The following is a 22,150-nucleotide window of genomic DNA, read 5'->3' as shown; positions in this document are numbered from 1 at the left end:
CTGCAGTTCAGGAATTGCTGAGATGGAGAGTGGCAGACAACACAGGAACTTACACAGGTTCCAGGCAGGTAAAGGCCTTTCTCCTGTTGCCGTGGTTTATTCCTAACAAGCAGTAACTTGGCTTTGAGAGATTTAATTCCTGGGCATTCAGTCTGTCACACTGAGCTCTGTGTACTTTTGGTGGAAGGGAGGGATGGCTCATGGAGAAATGAAACTCATACTCCAGTCACCATTCTCCCTCCAACTGTTCTCAGTTTTAAGCTCTGCCATAAACACTTTGCATTTCTGTGTGCTCGCACTTCCCCCCCCCCCCAAATCTCCCTGATTCTTTGCCTCTTATTCCACCGGGGCAATTAAAAATACCCACAGGAACATGCAAAGTTGGCTCTATTTTATATCCTCTCCCTGCAATGCTACTGCCAGTCATCTTCAGGACATCTGAAGATTCACCTGGGTGTCTGAATTCACCTTTTTATTTCTCAAAACCTCTTAAATTTTGTGCTGTGCACATTGATTTTTACATTAATTTTTGACCATATAGATTTCTGCTAAGACAGCTACTTAGTCACTAGTTGAATATCTGTATGAGGTAAAATGTAACTTTCAGCTGAAGGTACCTTCTCTGCAGGTCACGCAGTAAGATTGGGAGCTCTGTGGGAAAAACGCGGGGGACAGCGACGCTGCCTCACGGGGCCCTGGGCGGGCTCCACACGGCGGCGGCCCCGCCCCGCCCCGCGTGCCGGGGGCGGGAGATCGTGAGGGCAGCGATGGCGGCGGCCCCGCCCCGCCCCGCCCCGCCCCGCGCGCAGGGCGGGAAGCGCCGGGGCGGGAGATCCTGAGGGCAGCGATGGCGACGGCCGGCGGCGAGCAGCAGCAGATGCTCACACAGGTACCGAGCGGCACACGGGGGCCGAGGCCGTGAGCGTGGTTCGGGGCGAGGCCGGTGTGTCACTGCCTGCCCCTGCCTTGGTCCCTGCAGAGGCTGAAGGCGGCGGTTCACTACACAGTCGGGTGCCTGTGCCAGGAGGTGGAGGAGGACAAGGACGTGCAGTTCAGCAAGCAGAGCATCGCAGCCATCTCGGAGATCACCTTCCGGCAGTGCGGTACAGCTGGGTTACCTCGAGTTGCCTCGTGTTACCCGGGTTACCGCAGCCTTCAGCGTCTGTTCAGGAGCCAGCGCCGGAGGCACAGGGCTTCAAAAACAACAGCACCCAACTCGGTGTCACCGGGGCGTTCTCTTGTATTATTTCTTTTTTTAAGTACAAGAAATACTAGTTCGACTTTTCAGACCTGAAAAAAGCATTTAGATGTGTTGTGTGGCTGCCTGCTTGTGTACGAGTACTGCCTAACAGCCAGCTATGGTCACTTCTCATAACTGACTTGGATAACTTGTCTAACTCTGCCCACTCAGTGTTTTAAAATATATGACATCTTTGTGTTTTCTCTAGAAATCTTCGCAAGAGACCTTGAAATGTTTGCAAGGTATGCACCGATTGTTACAAAGGCTTTCCTTTTTTGTGTGTTATCTTTAAAGCGCATCTTATAATTCAAGCTTTAAAAGGGCTTTTTAAATAGTGTGTTAAGTTATGAAATAGAAATTCCCAGTACTTTTTGATCTTGGCCTCTTATGGTAAGTGTTGGCAAAAATGTTAAGGAGTGTTTTTTGATGTTATGCAGGCATGCAAAACGAACCACAGTCACTACAGAAGATGTGAAGCTTTTGGCTAGAAGAAGCAATTCTTTGGTGAGATGCACTGTATTTTCTGTCTTGCAACCTTCTTAAACCAGTTAATTCCTAAAATGAACTTCATTCCTTAATTTTCCTTAATTCATTTGAATGAAGGTTATACATGGTGAAGCAACTGTTGCATAAGCAATTTCACTGTCTTCTGAGGTAGATAGGCACAATCCAGTGATTTTTAAATTTTCGTTAACTTTGCTTCACTCTGCCTCACTGTGGTGAGATGTAACACATATCTGATTGCAGCTCAAGAGCAGTGCTCTCGTTGCACCAGGGCTGATGAAGTTCCAAGTTCAGACGTGCAGTAAGCAGACACAGCATTGTGAATCACTTTGCTTTTTCCTGATGTTGTGTTTCTTTGTTATAGCCTAAGGTCAGGTATAGCTTGACTCTGCCTCAAGGTGCTGAGTCTCCCAACATCAATACAGGGATCACAGAATCACTGTATTCCCTCCTGTGCTGATCTATATGATGTTCCATGGATAAAACTCACTAATCTGTTAAGACATGCCTATGCATTGATCCATGAAAAATGCTTCTAATACTAATTTTACGTTTATGTAAGGAGATTTTTTTCCTTCCATATATGATTTGAAATACACGACATGAACTTGCCTGAGAAGGCAAAGCAAATGTCTTTGGAGTCTCTCATTTTTCTTATAATAATTTTTCCTGTAAATTTCTCTTCAGTATTTCTTACTAATGTCTTGTGAATGAATGAAGTTCCTCAGTAGAAGACTGATTGTTTAGCTTATTGTTCCCAGCTAAAATATATCACTCAGAAGAGTGAAGAGCTTGCATCAAGTAACATGGAGCAGAAGGAGAAGAAGAAAAAGAAGTCCAGCACAGCTAAGGGAGAGAGAACTCCTGGGGAACAAGAAGCAGCTGTGACTGAAAATGAAGATTCCAACATGGCATGATTTACCTTTCCAGTAACATTTCAGGTCATTTTCTCTTACTGTCCTAGAGAAACCAGAGTTAGCCTGTTTATTTTGCAGGTTAGCTTCAGTAATGAATCTTCAGCTTCAGTGGATGCAATTGGACTTTTATTGTTCAAAAATGAAAAGTCTGTCAGAATTCAGTAGCTTACAGTCAAAGTGCCTTAATTGCTCACAAAAGGTATCTGTTCTTAAAATTAAAATACTTTAAATAAAGGTTTTGGAATAGATGATTCTCACTGAACCATAACTCAGTATGTGCAATGCCCTTCACTCTGCTACTTTCCCTGGGCCATTTAAGGCTGTGCTGGATCAGAGGATGTAGAATGCTGCTACAAAATACATCTGTACCTACTAAAACTTCCCCAGAAGTTTCATCTCACTTGTCAGATGTTTTTCATATACATCTGCTGTTCTCACACAAGAGCAGATTGTGCCAGGTGAGAGTTCACAGCAGTCACCATGATGAACACACATTTTGTCTAAACACTTTGTATAAGTTAAAGACAGTACTTCTGTGTTCAATTTCTTCATCCTCTTTCCTTAAGGTGACACTGTATTTATCAGCCTATTATTTTAATTATAGCAGCTGGCAGAAATATCAAAACTAGTCCAACAGTATGATAAAAATGTTTTATTAATGTTAGAAAAAAAGACTTTAACAAATTTAAAAATAAGCCAGTTAATATAAAAGCATCATGATGCTACACTAATGATTAGGAGAATAACACAGCAGGCCAAATGCAAGTCTTCTGTCACACAGCCTTACAAAGCAATTATTTCTACCTTTGCTGTGTTTTACACGATAGTTCTTAGACAGCATCCAAGAGGCAGGAGTTCCTTACAGGAAAAGCACTGAAGTTGAAGGACTTTGAATTTACTTTAACTGATTAAATCAACATGAGAATTCAAGTTTCTAGATCCCAGGCTGGAGCTTAAAGCCAGGCAGCAGCTGGTTATCCCCTCTGCCCTGATCACTGACTGTGCTTCAAAGTGTCTTTTTACACTGAAAATGGTGGGAGAACAAAGTAAGCAAACTGCCTGGGGCTTCAGGAGCTATATCCACCATCATCAGATGGAAGCTGCTGGCTACCAACCAGGTATTGAAAGCTGAACACTTACATGCTGTGCTTAGCAATACCATTGTTCTAGCATTCTGCAAAAAGTCAAAATCCCTTTGCTTACACAAGTCAAATCACCAGAGGAGTTTAAGCCTCAGGACAATGTCCAGATTTCCTTTGTTCTATAGCCAGCCCACAGTATGACCAGCAAACTATGGTTCCAGGATGTGTCTTTGCTTGTATTGATTCTAATGCAAAAGCAAACCCCAAACTGCAAACAGCACTGCAGTCTCATTTTTTGCGTTTTGCACTGGGCCAGTCCCCCCAGGGCAGCGCTTTCTTGCCCTTGGACGTGCTCCGTAGGGAGTGCAGGGTCTGCACTTGCTGCAGGCGCTTGGAGAGCTCCTGGTCGCAGGCTGACTGCAGAGCTGCAGCTTTCTGCTCGTCCCACCCCAGAGCCGAGGCCAGGGCTGCTGCGTCTGCCTTCAACACCAGCTGGAGCAAGACAGATCGTTAACAGACTTTCCTCCTGACTCCCCTGCCACTAACCCTCTGCTGAACTAACAGCAGCTGGAACGAGGCACTTTGGAACTGCAGATGTTGCCAGCTCTCATCACCTATCCTGTGGGCTAGCACATTTCCAGGAATTTGCCAACACTCAACGCTTGGAGCTCTGTTCAGGTGTGCAAAGGAAGAGAAAGCAGTTACTTACTTACTACAGCAGGGAAAAGCAAGAGTAGCAAGTTCACAGCTTGAAAGAACACCTTCCTCAATGGTTACAGTTTATCTAGACTTTCCCTTCCAATCTATTTTTACAGTTTTTTCCAGGGTAAGGAGGTTTTTATTTTGGTTTGGGATGGATAAAAGAAACATACCTGGATGCATAAGCCTATAAAAAACCCCAAAGAACCTTGCTGGTAAGAGAGCTGACTGATTTGTCAGAGACCAAACCCAAAATTATTTTGTGGCTTTTCAGAGGACAGAGCAGAGTGTGTGGACCAATGTCGGTCACAGAGGAGCTCCAAGTCAGGGGCAGTGTTACTGAGGAAGAGAAATTCATTAAATTTCAGCACTTTGAAACAATCTACTGACATCAGAACCTCCTGAAGCAAGGGCAGCTTCCCCTATAGCCTCTCTTTTGGAGGGAGAGCTTTGCCAGAATATGGTTTGTGTCGTTCTCACCCACCTCTAGATCCTGACTGTCCAAGCAGAGCTCTGGAGCAGGTTTCTCTTTCAGAGCAGCAAGAACCTGGTCACTGAGTGCTGTTGTGGCTGAAGTATCTGTGCTGCTGGTACCTCTGTCAACCACATCCATCTCCTTCCTTGGTGCAGCCTCAGGTTCTGAAAAGGAGCAGACTCAGCACAGCTCCCAACGAGCACAGGACAGGAAAGGTGGCCTGGACTGCTTTGATGGTTGTGAGATTAATAAAATGTACATCCAATCCAGGTGCATCCTGGAACTTAAGAAATCCATCATTTTTCATTTTTTTAAGGAAGACTCCAGGATCTAAGCTTTTCTCCCAGTATTCTGCTTTCAGGCTTTGTAAGAAATGTGACACAGCAGCAAGAGGGCTCTCTGGTCAGAGAATTCTTACACTATATACACTACTACTGCTCTCGTATCAACCCTATTTAACAGCAACTGATCAAATTACCCACTCTACTTTATTTATTCCACTAGGCCAGGAGTTGAAAACCTCCTTCTCTAGCACACAGATGCTCCCTACCTGCAACTTTGCTTAAGATGCTGTCTTCAGTTTTCAAGGCCTCTAGGTAGAGTTCTAGGAGCTGCCTTGACTGACGCTCTTCTTCTCGTCTGTCCAGCACCTGCTGCAGGGTGTCCTGCAGCACCTGGACTTTGGTTTCACTTTGGGCAAGTTCTTCTGCCAGGTCTGAGCGTGGCACATCAATTAGCACCTTAAAACAGGGAGAGGGCTCCTGAGTAATTCATTTCATGGCACTTATTGCAGTACAGACAGAACGTACAAACCCTCCTGAAACCAAGCATGTTCCATAAGGTTTCTTGTCATAGCAAGTCCCCTGAGTTCTGAGAGGCTGCAGTGGTACTCCACCAGGGAGCATTTTTTACTGAAAGCCAAAAGGCATCCAAGAAGGTGTGGAATCATGTGCAATTTTAGCAGAAATCTTGAAAACTAATGGCAAAGCACTACTTCTTCACAGTGCATGGAAATATTCAAAGGAAAGGCAGTAGCCTGGCACCTGGGAAGCTGCACTCTGGGGAGAACAAGAGGGGGCAGTTACTGCCATGCCTCACCACAGACAAGGGGTTATGCAGTCAGAAACTTAAATCAATCAGCTCTGGAAAGTGACAGCAGTTCTTCAAAGCCCTCTAGAGCTGACAGACCAGGCCTGCTGCTCAGCCTCCCCTCTGGACATGTTACACAGGTGTGGTGGTTTTGCACGGGAGGCACCACCACAATACGTGTCTGGCTTTAAGGAATGAGTTGATCTCAGTTGCCATTTGGCCAAATCTCAACTTATTGCCAGAACTGGAACAACACACTGTGAAGGATAGTTGGGGATTAAAAGCATCCTTGGACACTCGAATGTTTCCCTTCAAGGAGAAGTTTGACTCTGGCACCAAGAGCCAAAAGAAGCATCTGAATTAAGCCTGAGCTCTTGTTTATGGAGTCTCTTCTCTACTGAGATAAATGGATGATGGGCAGATGCAAGGACAGGGACTGGGGGTTTCCCCACTGTACCTGCAGGTCTTCTTCAGACATCAGGATGATGTTGGACAGGTCATCCTTCAGCTGCCTGGCCAGTTGCTTCCACTTCTCGGCAGCACTGTCCACTTCATCCACAGACTCCGAGAGCCAGGATGTTCCACTGTCTGACACAAGAGTCACCAGTTTCATCACCTGACCCTGCCTAATGTCACTAGGTGTGTTCCAAACACACCTCCCCTTCCATGCTTCCTCACTCACAGCATACCTAAGTTTTTGCTGGACCATTTCTCGTCCTTGGCCAGTGCCACAAACTTGGTGTTAGGTGGCAAACACAAGAAGTAATCTTCATCATCCACAATGGTCCCATCTTCTGCCAGTACCAAGGTGATGGGTTCCCGGGCCTTGTCAATAGCCAGAACACCACAAGCTGCAGAACAGAAAAAAATACTTAACAGAACGATAAAAGTGACATAGCACTGCCTGTTTATTACCCCCAGCACAAAGGACAGGCAACTCTCAGTGACTGAGGTTGGAGACCAGGACCTGTCTCCTCACAGTGCCGCACATTAGCCGGGTCCCAGCGGGTGCCACAGCGGGCCCCCCTCACCTTTGTCGCGCAGCTCCCGCAGGCAGGATGCGGCCACGCCGTGCTGCTCCGGCCCGTCCCGCCGCCGCACCACACACTGCTTCAGCCGCGCCGCCATCAGCTGACGCTCGGCAGTGCCCCAAGGGCTCTTCCAGGAGGGGAAGGCGCTGCTGCGGCGGGATCGGCCCGGCCCGGCTCAGGCCGGGCTCTCACGGCACCGGCGGCGCCCTCGCGGGACGCATCGCTGCGCCGGCGATCGACTCGGCGTGCCTGCGGCTCGGCGCGGCGGCGGGGGCGGTGCATCGGGCGGCCGGGGATGTATTAGCCGCGCCTGGGAAGATGGCGGCCGCGGAGCGAGCGGAGCAGCCGGGGCAGGTGAGGCGGCCGGGCCGGGCTGGGCCGCGCCGGGGCTCCGGGACCTCCCCCCCTGCACCGCGGGCTCGGGGCTGCACCCGGGCCCCGCGCCCTGGGCGAGCAGGGGCTGCGCGGGGCTGGCTGAAGGGTGTGCAGGCCGGGCCCAGGGCACAGGCGTGCTGGCATTGAGGGTTTGTGTATGAAACTCGTCAAGCAGTCGAATAGGAGAAGAATAAATACAAACACGGCCAGAGAGAAAGGAGACAGTGCGCAGCTGGGCTCTAAAACTCTGTGGAGCCCTGTGCAGGGTAAGAGTTGGACTCGATGATCCGTGTGGGTCCCTTCCAACTCAGACAAAAACTATTCTGTGATTCTGTGACTAGTTAGACGAAAATCTCTTCTGTGCCTTGCAAATGCGAGGAATGGAAGGAGATCCTTGAGCCAAGAGCATAAAAGGACAAACCTGAATGGGGAGAGCAAAAGAGAAATATAAGTTCACTGGTTTGAGTGCTCAAGAAACACTAAAAGCTTAAGATATTTTTGAACTGGGACATGAAGTGAATGGGGTAGCCAGAGGAAAAAACAGAAGCGTGATGGAGTTGTATGTAGTGTATATTCTTATTTTCTTGAAGGGCTCTTCCAAGCTGGGTTGTGTGATTCTGTAGCATAGGTGTGATGTAGGTGTATAGAGTTTAGGCTTCCTCTCACTCACACTGTCCTGTTCATGATCTAGAGTCACTTGTATTTCACTGCAAGCTCAACCCACCTCAAATTCCATGCCCTCCTGGAGCTCTGGCATCTCACCACCGTCCCAGACAGGTTCCCGAGTATGTGTGCTGCCCGTAAAGTCCTTTGGGGCATTTGGTAAAGTCCTTTCAGTGCCCCCAGGGCCCCACTGCAGCAGCAGGAGGGGAAAGGTCTGGCTGTGTGGGCAGCTGGGAAGAACACAGAGCAGCCTGCCAGTGACACACTGTTATGTGCAATCACTCAAATCTGTCCCAGTTTGGCAAAATCTCCATGAACCTCTCTGTTGATCCCCTTATTTTGGACTGAGGAAGCTGAGTTGATCAACCTCTCTGTTGATCCCCTTATTTTGGACTGAGGAAGCTGAGTTGATCTCAGTTGCCATTTGGCCAAATCTCAACTTATTGCCAGAACTGGAACAACACACTGTGAAGGATAGTTGGGGATTAAAAGCATCCTTGGACACTCGAATGTTTCCCTTCAAGGAGAAGTTTGACTCTGGCACCAAGAGCCAAAAGAAGCATCTGAATTAAGCCTGAGCTCTTGTTTATGGAGTCTCTTCTCTACTGAGTTTGTAGGGAAGGCTATTGAACTAAACTGAAATAGAAATAAGTTACATAAAATCAGTACTCTTGGCCAACCAGCACAGATCTGAGTTGTGAAAGGCCAAGTTACCAAACTCACAGGAGGCAGGGCAGCTTTGCATCACCCAGGTGTTTTTGTCAGCCCCAGTCTGAGGTGCAGGCATTTGCAGCCCATCCCTCACACTTCAGGTGAATGCTTCCAGAATGAGGAAACCTGAACAGTCTGTGACTGGTCCATAAGGCACCTGGGCAGTCTATGGGGCTGGCAGTTTCTGAGGAAGAAATCTGGTTAAATGGCAAATGTGGTTGCCTAAAAACATTCAGGTCCTTTGAGTTTGGATATCGTATTTTCCCACTGCACACTTAAACCCCACCATTTATTTATGTTTCTTTACCTCAAAATAAGGTTCGATGTTTGGAAATTGGAGAATCTTGCTTTTTAACCTCATAAATGTAGCCCAAAACACTCTGGGTATTAAAGGTAGAGAAGAAGAGTCAGGTTCTGTCCCACTGTGTGCAGCAGTGCTGGATCCTCAGGCCAGAACGAGTTACTCACACCCCTTTTGGTGTCTGTCCTGCATTCGGTGTGAAGAGCCTCTGGTCTGGCTGCTGGGCAGAAGCCTCTGGACAGGGCACAGGTCAGGAGGCTCTGGGCATGGGGAGGAGGGCACTGGTCAGGAGCCTTCAGCCCATCTGCTGGGCAGGAGCCTCTGGGCAGGAGCCCCTGGGCAGGAGCCCCTGGGCAGGGCACTGGTCAGGAGCCCCCGGCCCAGCTGTCAGGCAGACACTGCCCCTCAGCCCTGCTGCCCCTCAGCCCTGCTGCCCCTCAGCCCTGCTGCCCCTCATGCCTGGCACGCCCCAGGAGCTGCTCTCCACCTCCTCCTCTCCCTCCTGTGCCAGTCAGGGGGCGCAGGGGCCGCTCCTGCTGCCCCAGGCTGGTGTCCCCATCTTGTACAAGGTGTCCCCATCTTGTACAAGGTGTCCCAGCCCATGGCAGGGCCTTGGAATGAGATGATCTTTAAGGTCCCTTCAACCCCAACTTTGGTGTGATTCTGGAACTCTTACCATCTCCTGAGTGTCTCACACTGGTGCACATTCCTCAGCCAGAGCTCTGCCCTCAGATTCTGGGGGCTTGGATGGAATTTGAGAGAGTCTTACAGTTTTGCCTGGAAAAAGGAGATGTGATTGAAGGACATATGGTACAGTGGGTGACTTTCCAAGGGGACAGTTTTGGAATTAAACAAACCAATGAAAATATCTTTACACGTCTCACAGAATGTAAACACCGCTCCTCTTACACAGCCTTTGCAGGTCTGACACTGTTACCAGTGCTTGTAGAAAGTTGTCCCCATTGCACTCTAAACGTTTAGAGAATTTGATAAAATATTTGCTTTCTGCCCCTGGTGGTGTTTGCTTATTTATTGCCAAGCTTTCAACATGAGACAGTGAGTAGTGGCACTGCCTCACTTAACATGTTTATGTTTGGGCCCCATCATGTTTCCTATTACAAATCAAGTTAATTTAGATGCTGAAAAGGGAGTGTCAGATGTCTTATGGCTTATTATCTGTTTTTCTTAGTTTAATTTTCTCATTCTCATGAATTAATATATTGCCTCAAGCAGTGTGGGGAGAGGGGAGTACTGCAGCTCAAATGAAATCGTTTATGTAGATAGAATTATGTTCTAAAGGCAATAAATATTTCTACCAGAGATTTTAAAATACTTTGTTTTGTTTAGAAATCATGTTCCTTGGGCCTTTAGCAATGTCTTTACTAAAAATAAACAAAAGAAAAGATCCTGTCTCTCTGTTACTGTTTTTTTAATAGTAAAAGAAAGAGAAAAGCAAGATGATGGTGTAGCCTGTGAACAGGATAAGCAATTTCAGATTTGTCTTGGCTATCGGTGTTTCTTCAGTGCCAAATACTTTGCTGTGGGAATTTCCTGAGGATATGAATTCAGTGGTGGGTCCTTCCTCCCTCCCTCCCACCCAGAGGTTATGGCAAGTGATCCCAGAGAATCCCTGCCCACCTGTGAGGTCTGGCTGGGTCCTGGTGATGATCTTTGCCTGGATGCAGATGAGTTGCAGTATATTTGAGTTTCTGGCACCCTCTTGTGGTAAATACTTGTTTTATGTATATTGTTTTTGTGTATTTTGCAAATGGGAAAAATAAATGTTGCGATACTTGGAAGGTGAGGTGTATGCATAAAAATGAGGAATAGAATTGGAGGACAAAACTTCATCTCTTAGTTATGTGTGGGAAGCAAGGATGGTCCTGGTACTGCTGGTAGTTTGTGAAGTTTAGGTAAATCATGGTTATTTAGAAATCTTTAGAATGGTTCAGAAAACGAAGGATGCATTACTGGACCCTGGATGGTTCAGAAAACGAAGGATGCATTACTGGAAATGGGAGAAGTATTTAAAGGTTTGTGTTTGTGTGCCCACTGCTCTCATGCCATCTCTCAGGAGTCTTGCCAGCTCTTGGGGCTCACTCTCTAAAATCAGTTCTGCAGATTCTGTTAATTCCCTTGTTTTAAAGGGGCAGTTAATACATTTTGCTGTGGTTCTGACCTTTTTGTGTCCAGTCCTCCACAGAACTGCTGCTGATAGCACAGACGAATGTGCCTGCCTAAGTGCTGCTCGCAGGATGAGTGTTTCTGTCGGTGCCCATCGGGTGGCAATGTGACCTCACTCTTTTTCTGCTTCACAGGCTGGCTCCTGCCCTGCGACTGAGAACAACGCCGCGTCTCGGGAGCCGCTGGTGAGTGCCTCGAGAAGCACCAGAGAATTCCTTGTTGATAGAACACACGAGTTGTTCTCTTTGCCGCATCATTTTCCAGCCTTTGTTTTGCTTTTCTGAGGAGCTGGTGCTTTGTGGAAGCAGTGTAAACTGCCTCGGGTGGCCGTGCTGTTCTGACCTGTGGCCACCACCTCCTGTGAGCCTGGGTTAGATCTGGGTCACCTGGGCCGTGGCCTGTCCCAGGGTGTGCTCTTGTTCAGAGCCTCTTTAGGAAAGAGTCTGAGGAATGCCCTGTGCAACAGATCCATATGCTGTACTCTTACAAAAACCCCTCTGCTGCTCAGAGACCTCATTCAAGCTGTCTTTATATTCAGAGGCACTCAGAGTGAGCTTAGAAATGTTTGTCAGCTGGCAGTGCATGTAATCCAATGTTTTTACTCTAGAAGCATTTTGGAAAGGGCCCTGGGATTTTTTATGTATGAGGATAACTCAGAGAACCCTGTTTTGTTTGCTCTTTTATGGTGATGAAGAGTGGGAAGTGAGCCACTACTTCTGGAGCTGCAGTATATGAATTTTACAACCTTGGGGTTTTTCCTTTCCTTCCTTTCCTTCCTTTCCTTCCTTTCCTTCCTTTCCTTCCTTTCCTTCCTTTCCTCCCTCCCTCTTCAGCCATCTATAAGTCCTTGACAAAATTCTTAGCCAATACTTTCCTCCTAAATATATAGATCTCTAGATTTCTTCTGCTGCTTTCATTTGTTGATCATAGCTATTTGCAGGAAGAAGACTTAAGTACTTGTGACACTGGCCATATCAAAGTATTTTTACCAAGTAACTCTGACCTAGAGAACCCAGGAGATGATTTTTTAAAAAAGAGAGATGTGAGTAAAGACTGTGAACCAAGAAGAGTCAGTATAATGCATCTCAGGAGAGGTCTGTTTGTGAATTCTGTTGCAGTGGCAGTGTCTCTAATGGCATTGTGCCATCCCTTAATTGCATGGACATCTGTACATGAGATTACCTGAAGCTGTTATTGACACCATGTGCTTTGTGGTGGATTTGGTGGTTTGCTTTTGGAGGAGTTGGTTGTCCCTGCCTTAGAAAGGTCAGGGCAGGCAGCAGATCATCACAGCCTGCCCTCGCCAACAGCTTGTTCTTTCTCAAGGCAGATTCTAACATTACCTTAGATATAATTAATTTCTTACTGTATATATGACTGCAGAATTGCTTAGAGGAAGTGTATAGCAGTTGAATATATTTCTGTTTGGGTGGATATTCTTACAACATAAAATTATTTATACACTTAAAGAACTCCAACATAAACTTTATTCTTACGATGGTGAGTCTGGCATGTCAGCTAATTAGAGCCCTCTGAAAGGTGGAGGTTTCCTTCTTATTTTTTTCATTAACTTTTTAAAAATAATAAACTCTTACAGTCTTTGTCACGTTTGTTTAGGAGTTCACATTTGTTTAGGAGTCAGTATTGCTTCCATCTGCTCCTCTGTAGCTGCCTTATTAAATGAGCAGTTCATGTCTGTGAGCCAGATGACCTGACTGCCACCATCCTGCTGTGGCTTCCCCGTGGCCAGGAGCGTGCAGGCTCCCTTCCACACAGGCAGGAGATCCTGGCCCATAAACCAGACTCGAGGCACATGGTGCCTGTCATAAAAGTGTTCAAGGAAACACCAGAGAGCCCTGGCACAGACCCAGCAGTGGCTCCATGGGGGGCTGTGTGCTGGGGGTATCATCCTGGACTTCACCTTTGGTGGGGAGCAGTTGGAGAGTCCAGAGGAGGGAGGAAAGAGTCTCATGACCAACTTCTGCTTTGCACCCCCTCACCCTTTTTGACTTTATTGGTGAGTGGAAGGATTCAGTGCTTCACGGGACTGACCTGTTTGGATCACACTAGCACACAAGAATGAGAAAGCAATAGAATTGAAACACTTTGCATTGTATCAGCAGACAGACTGTTGTTACAGTCTCAAGCTGGTTTTGTATTGGATTTATGATTCTACTGGACACTATGCTGCAAGGTGCTAAATGCAGCATCTTGCCCTGTGCATGGGGACACTGTCTTCTGCCTACCCTGTACCCCTGCCTACAGCCTGCTGCTTTCAGCAGGGCCCCAGGAGAAGCCAGGATTCCTACTTGTTTGCACAAGGACTTCAGCATTTTCCAAGATCCTGTAGGAGTCTGACACATCACATTGTGTCCTGCATTTGGGTCTTCCAGGGCACCTTGCAATGGTTTATGGCCCTACAGAGGCCTTCAGAATGCAGCCCTGCAAACTCCTGTCGCAATCCAAACTGCTCTTTCTCCCACCCACTTTTGATATTGTGAGCCACCAAACTGTGGATCACAGACTCCACAGTGTCCTTACAGTAGGCAGTCCCAGCTGCAAAGCCCTCCCCAGCAGGAGGTCACTGTGTCAGAGCAGTGGCAGTGGCAGTGGCAGTGGCAGGGGTGGGAGGGCTGGCACAGCCATAATTCCTGCAGCAGAGCAGACACTCATTTCCCTGGCTGTCGGTCGTGGCCCATTAAAATCTGCCGTGTAGCTCCTGGTGGGAAGTGTAACCTTGTGTTCACAGGGTGTCAGCATCTCGCTCTGCTGCTGTTTACAGCCACGTTTGTCATCGCCAGCGCGGGATCAGCTTCTCCTTGAGCCCGGCTTATCAGAGAGCACTGCTGCATCCCCTGCTGCTCGGAGCAGCCACCTCTGATAAGCCTCTGAACACTTGTGGAATTGGAGTAGGTTTGTCTTTTTACAGCCACTCAAAGTCCTGGGATGTGCAAAAGATGTAACCACATAGGACAAACTCTTTCTGTGAGGTTAAACCAGCAGAAAATGCCCTTTACATCAGGAATCTGTATCCTTGGTCTAATGTCTCTCCAGAATGTATTTAAATCTTCTGTTTAGCTTGTTCTGTTTCATTGCTAGCAGAGTCTGGTAGCTTTTTAACCATCCTGTGCAGCTTTTGAGGTGTTTTCAAGACCTTGAATGTTTTTTGCTGTTGGCCTTTGCTTTCTGCCCAACGGGCTGCAGCCTAAATTACAGCTCTGAAGGTTGTGCCTGGAAGAGCCTCCACAGGAACCTGGGCAGGAGGGAGAACCTAAGGAAGGAGAGTTGTCAGTGAGGCCTTTTGACATCCTGTTTGTTTGTTTGGGGTTTTTTTTCTGTCACAAAACACATTCATTCCCTAGCTGCTGCTTGGTATCTGGAAGAAGTACTAGTTGTAAATATGAAAGTCCTGGTTATAAATGTAAAACACTCTCTTGGTTGCTCACTAAGTTGCAAAATCCCTGGGTCAGGATTCTTTTGCAGATTATTTAATTTTTCTTCTTTTATTTTTAGCATGTTCTGTTTCTTTCTGTTTTTTGCTGCAGAGGAGAGCAGTTAACACTGAAATGTGGACATTTTATTCCTTTTTTTACAGGCTGTCGAAAGGTACAAGTTAACAAGAATTACTGCTGCCTCTATAGCAATTAGTGTAGAGTTTGTTGGAATGTGCTGGAGCCCTCGTGGCTTTTCCCCACCCTTTGTTGAATTGATTTTCAAATATTTAAGGGTCAGGGTAATGGCCAGAGCACTTTTAACTCCCCTTTTTGTGCAAACATCACAGGGTACATTGCAGTGAGTGACAGTAGAATTATTAAATCCTTTCTGGTTTGTTGTCTCATTTTACACCTTATCTGTTCTGTTAAGCTTCCTTTCAAGTAGAGTGTGAGTACAGAAAATTTCATTTAGGTTTCTGAGAAAGGAGCTTTGCAATTGAGATTTTACTTTTAGCTCTAACTGTTGTCACTAGAAGTTGGTGGAGACTGATTCTAACAAATACTATTGTCTTTACCATTTGAACAAAACCATGAGTGGTTGGAATGAGGGGAGGCTACAGATTTATGTCCCAAGATTTGAGAGAGCTTGTTGGGGTTCATATTCGTTAATGTTACTCCCCACCACACTTTGTTTTCCATTTTCCCACCCTTTGTTGTTGAGGACAAGATTTTTACCTGTTTACTGTACAAATTTTCCGTCTGCCGCAATGGGTTTGTTCCTAGTGGTGGCGTACACTGAATGATTCTCTAAGGGTAGATCTATCCAGAGGGGATTTCCAGCCAGCCAGAGTCAGCAGGCAACCAACTTACAGCCCCCAGAGAAATCTTAGGGTAATTTACCACTGTCAGCAGGAGAGGGAGAGAGACCTCAGCTCCAGGACCTTCCGCCCGGGCAGAGCCTCGTGTGTGGTGAGGCTGCAGATGGTCTGGGGAGGCCCTGCAGGTGCTGGCCAGCAGCTCCACCAGGCTGTGGAGGGCAGTTCCTGTGCAGATTCTGGGTTTATTGGGCCACGAACAGGGAGTCAGGGCTGGATGACTGCCGTGCACAATAACCTTTGCTTTGCTGCAAAGAGAGCTCTGTGGTTTACTAAGCAGAGCTCTCTTGTGTTTGACCTTCTGATAAGTTCAAGATTATTGGGTTTTGTCTGTTTTTCTCTTTCTTCTGGGTGTTTATTGACTTCTTTTGTCGTTCACGCAAAGTGCACTTGCTTAATCTGTCGATTCCTTTTACTCTGTTGGTTTAGACAAATATATTAATGTGTTCCAAGCACACAGATGCAATTTGACTCACTGAGCATAATTAAAGAAACACTGTCATACCAGGTTAAACTGCCCATTTGAGCTCCGTGGAAAAGTTTAAATGACACTTCAGAGTGGTGGATGAGGCAGCACACCCAGGACAGGGACAGTCTGTCACTGACAGGAGTTAGTAGCTCATAATCCTTTTTGTGCACTTGTGCACGAAAGCTCTGAAAGCAATTTCTGTTTGCTTTTCAGACAAACCAACATCACTGGTCAGAAGACTTTTAAAATGGTTTTAAAATAGTTGTAATACACTAAGTTGTTCTTTGTGAACACACAAGGAAAATAAAGTTCAGGGAGTTAGGTTAGAGTCCTCTATAATGTTAGGTATGATTTCACTTCCAGAGATCCCAGGTCTCTCACTGAAGGTAAAATGGAAGTTACAATGCTTTGAGACACTGGAAAAACACACTGGCACACAGTTAGGAAATACTTAACACTTGGTATTTTCCCCTTGAAAAAACCAAATTTTTATGTTCATGTGATGTTTTCAGGGTCTGAATGTGCTACACCTACAAACAGTATTTCACAGCTCATGTCCTTCTTTGCTCAGCTGGCAGGAGCATTGGGAGCACTTTGCTGTGTGCACCCCAGCTGATGGCAGAGAGGCACCTGCCCTGGGAATGGCTGTGGGATCAGGGGGGGATGCAGGCATCATTCCTGCTCCAGATGTGGGAGCTTTGCTATGTGCAGAGCAGCTTGTAGAGGGCAGCAATTGCCCACAGTTCTGTGTGCTTGAGGAGAGGAGGGACCAGCTGAAGAACCTCACCGGAGTGACTGACTGTGTTTTTAGCTTCTTGACATAACTTTGTGGAGGAACTTGTTCTTTGGAGTGCCTCTTGACTCCACAGAAGTAAATTCCTACTCTGAAAAATGTTGCTAGAGATTGTTAATTCCTCTCCTGCCTCTAACACCACCGAGAATTGGACTCCATTTGCCCAGGCACTGCCTGTGTCATTGATACTGCAGTCAAAACCAGTCTGGAGACAGCCTGGGATCCATACAAGATTATAGATGCCTATGTGGGATAACTTCCCTCATTTCTTGCCTTCCTCCTTCCTTCTTGGTCTTCATCTCCTACTTTTACCTGGGAGATCATGCTGTTTGAAAACATTTGCCATGTGTGTGGCATCTTAGTTGTGCCTCAGATATGTGCATCACATTAAAAGTGAGGTAGCAGGGGCACAAAAGGCAGAATATTCAAGAACCTGAAAGAACTTTCTCTACAGCACACAGGAGTACATTCTTCAGATTCTTCTGATGCCACCACCTTCAGAACCAAGATTTGCCAAACTAGGAAGTTGAGAGTTGGTATAAATCTTGGATTTGGAGTCCCTAACCATCATACTTTAGAAGGAATTTTCACTGCCTTTCGTATTTCTTGTATTTCTCCATATGTCACTTACATTGCAAATCTTTGCAAACAGCCTAACAATTTTTGGGTTTGTTTATTTGTGTTTGTTTTGTGTGCACATTTACATAGCACCTCTCTCTGTTACATTGTGCAAACCGTGTCCTCTTCCCAGCTGTCACCCTGTAACACCCTTCAACAAGTGTCAGTCTGGAAAAATAACAAAGAAAATATGCATGGCTTTTTAGTAGAATGATTTTACAGCTGGAGAGAAGCAAGAGAGGGCTCTCACAATAAGTGCCATTTCTTTACATTACTTCTGGTTATAGCAGAATTCTGCTCTGCTGTCAGTGTTGTGGTGTTTTGTCAGGCACCTGAATGGCCTGAGTGATGGCATTCCTTGGGATACAGTTCAACAGCAGAGGACATCTTGCTGCCATGGAGACTCCCAGCTATACAGTGAGAATTTCCTGTGTCTTCCAGCTTGCTTCTGTTTGTTTTGTGTGCGATCCTAAGTGTTTCCTTTCCTCCTTAAGCATCTGCACCCTTCAGATGTTTGCAGACAGTTATCACATAATTTCTCCTTCCCCCCACCCCCATCCTGGTCTCTTAGCCAAGCTCTACATATTTAGCTCATTTAATCTTTCCTCATAAGTCAAGCCCATAATTGACAGCTCTGACACAGGGAGTCGCATTGGTTGCACATGCTGCCAACAGGATATAAATACTTTCTGTGCAGTGATTGAGAATTACAGACAAGGCTGAGATGAGCCTGCCCCCGGCCCCCCAACACTGCATTTTTGAAAACCCCTTTTCTGACTCGGGTTGCCACAATTCCATAAAGATGGACTTAGCTTCCAGTCTAATGGTCAGCTGCCAAACACCCAGTAGGCCTCAAAGCAGTGGAATCAGGTCCCTTGGGAAATCCAGTACTGGTGCCCCATGGGATTCCAGCTGAAATTCTTCTGGGTGGTGCTGACTTCCCCTCCAGGCGTGCAGGTGCCTCAGGCTGCTGAGGGCCATTCCTTCTGGGAGGCAGAGCTGAGCTCCCTGAAGGGAATGGCTCCTTCCCTGTGTGCCAAGGGGAGGCTCACCCATCCTAGGCAGGGCTGTGGGTGGGTTTGGGGTCCTGCCTGGCCTTGCAGGAGTGGGAACCCGGGAAGGTTCCCCCTGGAGGAGGAGGCAGCTGCATGTCCATGCATTGGCACACACACATCTGTTTCCAGCCAAACGTATTTGGAGGTTGCTTTATATGAGCTGTCTCCTCAGGTTTGTTGCCTTCTCCTGAAGATGATGGGTGAGCAAAGGAAAGTTGTGGAACTGGTAAATGAACTGCCTGGCTTCTGATGTGTGCTGTGTGAGGCTTCATATGCTGCAGCTTCCCCAGCGGGCTGGCTCACAAACCTTACATGTATTATTGCCAAGCATGCAGCATAAAGAGAGCATTTATGAAAGGGAATATCAGAGGAAACATTATAGCGGGGACCTTATAGCCTTTCCATTATTATGGTTTAAATCTTGACGTGGTCTTTATTTGCAGTGACACTGGGACCAGTAAAAAGTGTTTTTTTCTCTTCCCCTCCCCTCCCCTTTCTCCCTCCTTTTCATTCTTTTCTTCCACATCCTGTTCTGAAGCTGTGGTGCAGAGATACAAATCGTTAGACATGCGAGTCCTCGGAGAGCCAGGTTTCAGTTTGTGTGGAATCAGCCCCTTTTGACTCAGAAGTTGGAAACCAGATGACTCACAGTGATGCATGTTTGTTGTTTTTAATAACTGTCATTTTGCAAAATATGGTCAAAGCTTCAAACCATGACTTCTGGAGTAGGGGTGGTGTGTATTTATTTTTAATTTGGGAGGCTGTAAGCTGGAATGAGTTTGTTGCTGCTGCCTTCCATTCAAATCTGAAGTAGAATTACAGCATTGAAAATGTGAAAGGTTTTAGACACAGTTTTTTCCTGTTACCTGAAAAAAAATTACTTTATTAATCAATTACTTGAAAAGGCTCCAGGTGCCAAACATCTGGTGGGATTGTAGGCCCCTGGTTTATGTTTATGTTTTTTAATATATACCCAAAGGGACAAGTTTTTTAAAAAGGAAGCAGTCAGATGTTTTGACTTTGTGGAGTTTTAAAAAATAAATGCAATTCCTGCTTTATCATTTCTATTTCTAACAAAATTGTCATCTATCTCCTTTCATTTAAAGTAAGGTAGCGAGTATAGTATTTTAGTGCCAAAATTCTCTATTGGTAAAATCTTGTAGCAGTGTGGAAAATATGAAAATAGCTACACATTTAATTTTCTAGATATTTATTACTGCTTGTACAGCAGTTTGTAAACTCTAAGCTCAGTATTAAGTGCTTTATGACTTTTTTTTTGTGTTTTACTTCTTAATTTGCCTCAAGAAATACTGTAATTTGTTGAAGTTCTGCAGGTTTGTTTTGCAGGTCAGTTAATTTGAAGTGTGGATTTACCAGTAAAGGGGTACCAGGATAAAGATTTGACTGTAAGTGTGAAGTGGCCTTGTGACAGAATTTGCCCTGGCCGTGGGTTTTCCTCCAGTTCAGTTCTCAGATTTGGGTGCTTTGTAACCACGTCTGTCATGATTTATATTATGGTCTGTTGCAATTGCTGTTGCACAATGAAGGGCTGTGCTCCAGTCCAAGGGAGGCAGACTCTCAGCCTACCTTCAGCCTGTTGCTTCTTGTTAGAGAGTGAAAAAGCAACTACTGATTTAAACCAGAGAGCTTTGGGTTCTGCTTTCAGGCTGAGATGGGCTGTCTCTCTAGTGGTGCTAGAAAAAGCACATTGCCTTTACTCTGAGGAAACACACGTCTGTGTGCTGGCTACTGCTGGCCAGCTGTGGTCTGGTTCCTTATTCCTGTCAGGAAAGAAACAGCTTTTGGTCTTCATTGTTTTAAAGTGAATGTACTTGCTTGTGAAAGACAGTGAAGCAGTGGCCTTGGAGGCTTGAATTGTCCTCTCACTGAAGCTGTGACAGCAGCAGAGCAGGATTCCCCACCAGGATGCCCCTCGGTCCCAGGAGACCCAAGGAGAGCTCAGTCTCTCACCCATTCCGTGCCTGACTTCCCTCTGAAGCTGCCAAGAAGGATGCCAATTTTTCCATTTAGCTGACTATTGTGTAGACCTTAAAAGGGAAGGTTTTAATGCAGTTGGCTGTGATATGGACTGTTAAAGGGAAATTATTTATTTTAACTGGCTGCTGTATGGATTATTACGAGGGCATTCTTTCAGCTGCAGCTGTATATTGACTGGTGGATGTGCTGGGCTGTATTGGTAGTAGCTGTCATATTGACTGTTACAGAAAAGATCTGTATTTAAGCCATAACACTGCACTGGGATCTCCCAGGCAGGATATTAATGCTAATTCATCTGCTCACCCCCTGCTGTGAGTGTTATTTGTTTAAATCTGTAGAATCCCACAGCGCATTTATATCCTCGCTAGAGTGAGCTCCGCTCCCTGTAATTATTTAACATTATATGCTGATATAAATTGTAACAGTTAAAGAATGGTAATGAGTAGCAAAAAAACACAAACTTAACCTTAGAAATGGCAGAGTCAGCTCTTAAAACAACAGCCAGCAACTTTCACTGTTCCCTGTCTTTTCCCAAGTCCATATGCACAATATTGTGCATACATTATGTGTGTGCGTGTGTGTTCATGCTCGCACTGGCAGCGGTGCCAGGCAGGGCTGTAATTATGCAGAATGTACTGTGAAACTTATGCACACTCTTAATTACATACAGTGCCTACGTACAGCAAGTTTTATCTCTCTGCAGCTCAGCTCCCTGATGAGTTGCTCTGATAGGTGATTGGAGTTGAGGCCACCACGTCGACAGAGGGAATGGAGCCCCTGGATTCTCCTCCCAGGGAATTGTGTCCCAAGGTTAAGCTGAAAGCCATCGGGTGTCACTGTTGCTCTGTGTAGGCTCAGCTGGCAGTGGATTTGTGTGGCAGTAAAAACTGGACTTTGGAAGTAGTATTTTTGGCTATAAACATCCAAGGCATTTACACATAATTTATATATAAAGTGCATGTCCATACACACCATTTAAGTGTGGGTGGAGTGAGCGGAGGTGGCTCTGTTGTGTGTTAGCTGACTTTTTTCTTTGCAGTTTCTGTTGCCTACTGTAGCATTCGTGTCCCAAAATGCCACACAGGCTGGGCAGCTACTGCTGAATAGCTCTGCATTCTGCTCTGGAAGTGACTGTGGTTCAGCAGTGGTGATGACCTGATTTCTGTATGTAATTTGCCTGTGAACATCAACCTGTGAGCAAATTTTTGGATTTATGATGTGACAACTGTGGTGTAGAAACAAAATTATATTCGGTTTAGATTTCTTAAGAGCTTGGGAACTACAGGGATTAAAAGGTACTGTAGACATTTTTAAACTGTAGTATGTGGGTCAAAACTCATTGAAAATTCAGGTTTGCATTCAAATGGTTCATCAATAACATACGAAAAATCCACCAACTTAAAATGGAGATGGCAGAGAAAAGCCATGTAAATAGCAAAGAAAATGTGTTTTAAAAAGACTTTATAGTCTGCATCCCTTCTGGTTTCAGGTAGGGAGTAGAAGCTGGAGTAAGAGGAGCTGAGCTTGTGCTTGATTTGCAGAGTAGCATGATGGTCGGTTGGGCTGCGTTGGCAGCATGGACCTGTGCCAGACTTCACCACAATTCATACTGTGTCAGTTTAATAAATGCACTACTT

General features: G+C 46.0%; 3 protein-coding genes across 3 annotated transcripts in view; 2 read left to right on the top strand and 1 right to left on the bottom strand.

The window, feature by feature from the left end:
- Positions 1 to 717: 717 nt before the first annotated feature.
- CENPS (centromere protein S) lies at positions 718 to 2,923 on the top strand. Its single transcript, XM_071448896.1, has 5 exons — positions 718 to 889; positions 980 to 1,103; positions 1,449 to 1,482; positions 1,678 to 1,744; positions 2,506 to 2,923. Exons 1-5 carry the CDS (start codon positions 848 to 850, stop codon positions 2,659 to 2,661), a joined length of 423 nt encoding a protein of 140 aa, XP_071304997.1. The 5' UTR covers positions 718 to 847; the 3' UTR covers positions 2,662 to 2,923.
- A 375-nt stretch (positions 2,924 to 3,298) lies between these two features.
- Positions 3,299 to 7,170, bottom strand: DFFA (DNA fragmentation factor subunit alpha). The gene is made up of 6 exons (XM_071448895.1): positions 7,038 to 7,170; positions 6,696 to 6,857; positions 6,464 to 6,594; positions 5,468 to 5,657; positions 4,927 to 5,081; positions 3,299 to 4,235 (listed from the first exon to the last, which is right to left on the bottom strand). Exons 1-6 carry the CDS (start codon positions 7,132 to 7,134, stop codon positions 4,032 to 4,034), a joined length of 939 nt encoding a protein of 312 aa, XP_071304996.1. The 5' UTR covers positions 7,135 to 7,170; the 3' UTR covers positions 3,299 to 4,031.
- A 91-nt stretch (positions 7,171 to 7,261) lies between these two features.
- The window catches only part of PEX14 (peroxisomal biogenesis factor 14), a 67,064-nt gene continuing 52,175 nt past the window's right edge, over positions 7,262 to 22,150 (top strand). Inside the window, exons 1-2 of the mRNA XM_071448894.1 lie at positions 7,262 to 7,391; positions 11,406 to 11,456. Of these exons, the coding sequence (XP_071304995.1) occupies positions 7,356 to 7,391; positions 11,406 to 11,456 (87 nt within the window). The 5' untranslated portion in view covers positions 7,262 to 7,355. The remainder of the gene's footprint in view (positions 7,392 to 11,405; positions 11,457 to 22,150) is intronic.

This window comes from Agelaius tricolor, unplaced genomic scaffold (genome assembly GCF_023055355.1).
Source record: "Agelaius tricolor isolate 1412-34295 unplaced genomic scaffold, bAgeTri1.0.p SCAF_28, whole genome shotgun sequence".
In the NCBI taxonomy this organism is placed as follows: Eukaryota; Metazoa; Chordata; class Aves; order Passeriformes; family Icteridae; genus Agelaius; species Agelaius tricolor.
The sequence above is the reverse complement of the archived record's forward strand: the minus strand, read 5'-3'. Positions and strand labels throughout refer to the sequence as shown.

Coding starts and splice junctions, on each gene's coding strand:
- CENPS (XM_071448896.1), top strand. CDS start 848: ATGGCGACGGCCGGCGGCGAGCAGCAGCAGATGCTCACACAG. Junction 890..979: donor AGCAGCAGATGCTCACACAG/GTACCGAGCGGC, acceptor TGGTCCCTGCAG/AGGCTGAAGGCGGCGGTTCA. Junction 1,483..1,677: donor GACCTTGAAATGTTTGCAAG/GTATGCACCGAT, acceptor GATGTTATGCAG/GCATGCAAAACGAACCACAG.
- DFFA (XM_071448895.1), bottom strand. CDS start 7,134: ATGGCGGCGCGGCTGAAGCAGTGTGTGGTGCGGCGGCGGGACGGGCCG. Junction 5,082..5,467: donor CATCTTAAGCAAAGTTGCAG/GTAGGGAGCATC, acceptor GCTCCTTTTCAG/AACCTGAGGCTGCACCAAGG. Junction 4,236..4,926: donor TGGACAGTCAGGATCTAGAG/GTGGGTGAGAAC, acceptor GTCTTGCTCCAG/CTGGTGTTGAAGGCAGACGC.